Source organism: Trachymyrmex cornetzi, unplaced genomic scaffold (assembly GCF_001594075.2).
Source record: "Trachymyrmex cornetzi isolate Tcor2-1 unplaced genomic scaffold, Tcor1.1 scaffold1100, whole genome shotgun sequence".
In the NCBI taxonomy this organism is placed as follows: domain Eukaryota; kingdom Metazoa; phylum Arthropoda; class Insecta; order Hymenoptera; family Formicidae; genus Trachymyrmex; species Trachymyrmex cornetzi.
The window spans coordinates 244,698-247,134 of NW_017295655.1; the positions used below are offsets into that span (position 1 = coordinate 244,698).

The window sequence follows — 2,437 nt, forward strand, 5'->3', positions numbered from 1 at the left end:
CCATTGCCATCAGCGGTCTATTCTAGATGTCGATGGTGCTTATTTTTTACGCTCCGCCATTTTCCTCACCCGTGAAGTTTCTGAACGCAGCCAAAGATTAAATATTGAAATTTCATCAATGAGGACAAGGAAATTTTGGTTTCTTTTGTTCTAATTAGCCAAACTTCAATCTTTCAGTCTTCAATCTCATTCTTCAATTCTTCTTCTTCTTGAGTTATTGGCCAGGCAACCCAAGGGTTGGTACTAGGCCATTGATGTCTGCGTTGCTAGTAATTTTTGGCAAGTGGGTTTGTAAGCCATGATGGTTATAAAAGTATAGTGGCCTCCCCCCCAATCCAGACGCCTGCTGCCCCCCAGCGGTGAACTGCGCGCCAAAGGAGAAGGGGGAGTGGAGCAAAAGAAAAGTCAGAAAAAGAGGTCATTGGCCTTCATGTAGGCCAGAAGGAGACGGGAGAATGTGGGACTAGGAGAGCGCAGGGCGGGGACGAGGTCCTGAGGAGAATTTGGGAATTTCTTTGATATATACGCTTGGATAGGGGTAGATTTTTCAGAGAATTCATTGCAATGGAAAATTAAATGATTTATTGTCTGACGGGGGTCGCCACATGGGCAGCTCGGTGATGGTATCATATTGACCCTGTGTAGGCTCTCGTTAACATTAATGTGGTTGGATCTTAGACGATTGATGAGAACGATTTCTTCTCTTGAGAGCGAAGATTCATGAAACCATGTTTTCTTGGATATTGTGTGAAATTGTTCGAAGTATCGAGTGCCTTTAGTTCTGGAAACCTCTTCCATATATTCTTGAAACTGTTTGTCCGCTCGGGCACGTGATTCCACCAGTAGGTCCTCGTAAGGGACTCTAAAGTCAGGTTTGTAACCCTCGATTGCCGCCAGCTTAGCATCTTGATCTGCTGATTCATTGCCGGGAATGCCCGAATGTGCAGGGACCCAAAAGAGGGTGACCTCGTTGCCTTTATCTACAATGTCTAGGTAGGCTTTTCTAATCTGATACACTATATAATTGCGCTGCACCTTGGAGGAATTTTGAAGAGCATCCAACGCGCTCCTTGAATCAGAAAAGATAACGCTTTTAGGGAAGTTAAGATCAAAAATAGCAAGAATAGCCTGGTAGATGGCCCAGAGCTCAGCGGAGAAAATGGAGGTTTCGGGGGGAAGCTTGTGTTTGATACTACCTTCCAGCTCCGGCGAGTATACCGCAGCACCAACTGCGCCTTCCGGACTCTTCGATCCGTCCGTGTAGAAGGCCTTGGCGTTCTGTCTGAACTCAAAAGACTTGTGATAAAATTCTGCAACAGTCAATATAGGATTTTCGCACTTGTCCCTACTCTGCATAGTATCCACATACTTGACTGTGGTAGAGAAGACTTTATATGAGAGCCAATATGCCGGCGGGTACGTAGATCTGAAGACGGTGGATTTTTCATGACGACTAGTAACATAAGATTTAAAGAGTCTTGATTCCTTTACCCCGGATCTACAATAGGTGTTTTAAGCCTTTAGCCTTCTGCTCTAAGCCCTAAGTGTGACGTAGTTTCCGGCCTGAAATGTTTCCCGCGCTGTCTTAAGTTGTAATCTCTTAGCTCTAAGCGAACTGGCCAGATCCCAGCTCTTAAAACTTAATACTTAAAACTTTCGAACAATATAACCTTAATTTTCAGTCAATGATAGAAAAGTGTAACGGAAAACCAAGTATACTTCTCATTTTTTATACTTTGTCACAATGTCGGATATTGACGACAATGATAATATTGATATTGATGATGAGGTTTTAATTGCAATTGTGCAACAAAATCCTTGTTTGTATGCAAAAAGTGACGCAAATTATAAAGATCACAAAGTGAAAGAAATGAAGTGGAAAACGATTTCTGAGTCTCTGAATTGCACAGGTATAAGTTAAAATATTTTATTTCTGTTAAAAATACGAAACTATCAAATATATTATATATTTATAATATGTATAAATTTGTAGCCGATGAAGCTAAAAAGTTGGGATTCCTTGTGGAGTCAATTTAGCAGGAAGTTGCGACAGCAGAAAATGCAGCCATCAGGTTCTGGTGTGATACCAGAATGGCCCCTTATGTCATGCATGTCATTTCTAAAATCTCATATTCAAAACAGAAAGTATGTATATATTTAGGTAATTATTTTCCTTATATATATATGTATACATATATGTGTATATATATATATATCAGGGAATGGAAAGTTACTTTTTAAAAGTAACAAGTTACAGTTACTCGTTACCGAGTAGGAAAAGTAACAAGTTACCGTTACAAGTTACCGATTTTTAAAAGTAACTCGTTACAGTTACCGTTACTTGAGAAAGTAACTTTTCGTTACTTTTCCGTTACTTTTTTTTAAATCGACGACCAACAATCATAGCGGACGAGCTTAGAGGCTTCTCTAATCTCAA

The 2,437-nt window shown here is 40.4% G+C and overlaps 1 protein-coding gene across 1 annotated transcript; it reads right to left on the reverse strand.

Annotated features, from left to right (window-relative positions):
- Window positions 1-405: 405 nt before the first annotated feature.
- On the reverse strand, window positions 406-1,902 carry LOC108763229 (uncharacterized). Its single transcript, XM_018510680.1, has 2 exons — window positions 1,370-1,902; window positions 406-1,310 (listed from the first exon to the last, which is right to left on the reverse strand). Exons 1-2 carry the CDS (start codon window positions 1,461-1,463, stop codon window positions 406-408), a joined length of 999 nt encoding a protein of 332 aa, XP_018366182.1. The 5' UTR covers window positions 1,464-1,902.
- Between the last annotated feature and the right edge of the window lie 535 nt (window positions 1,903-2,437).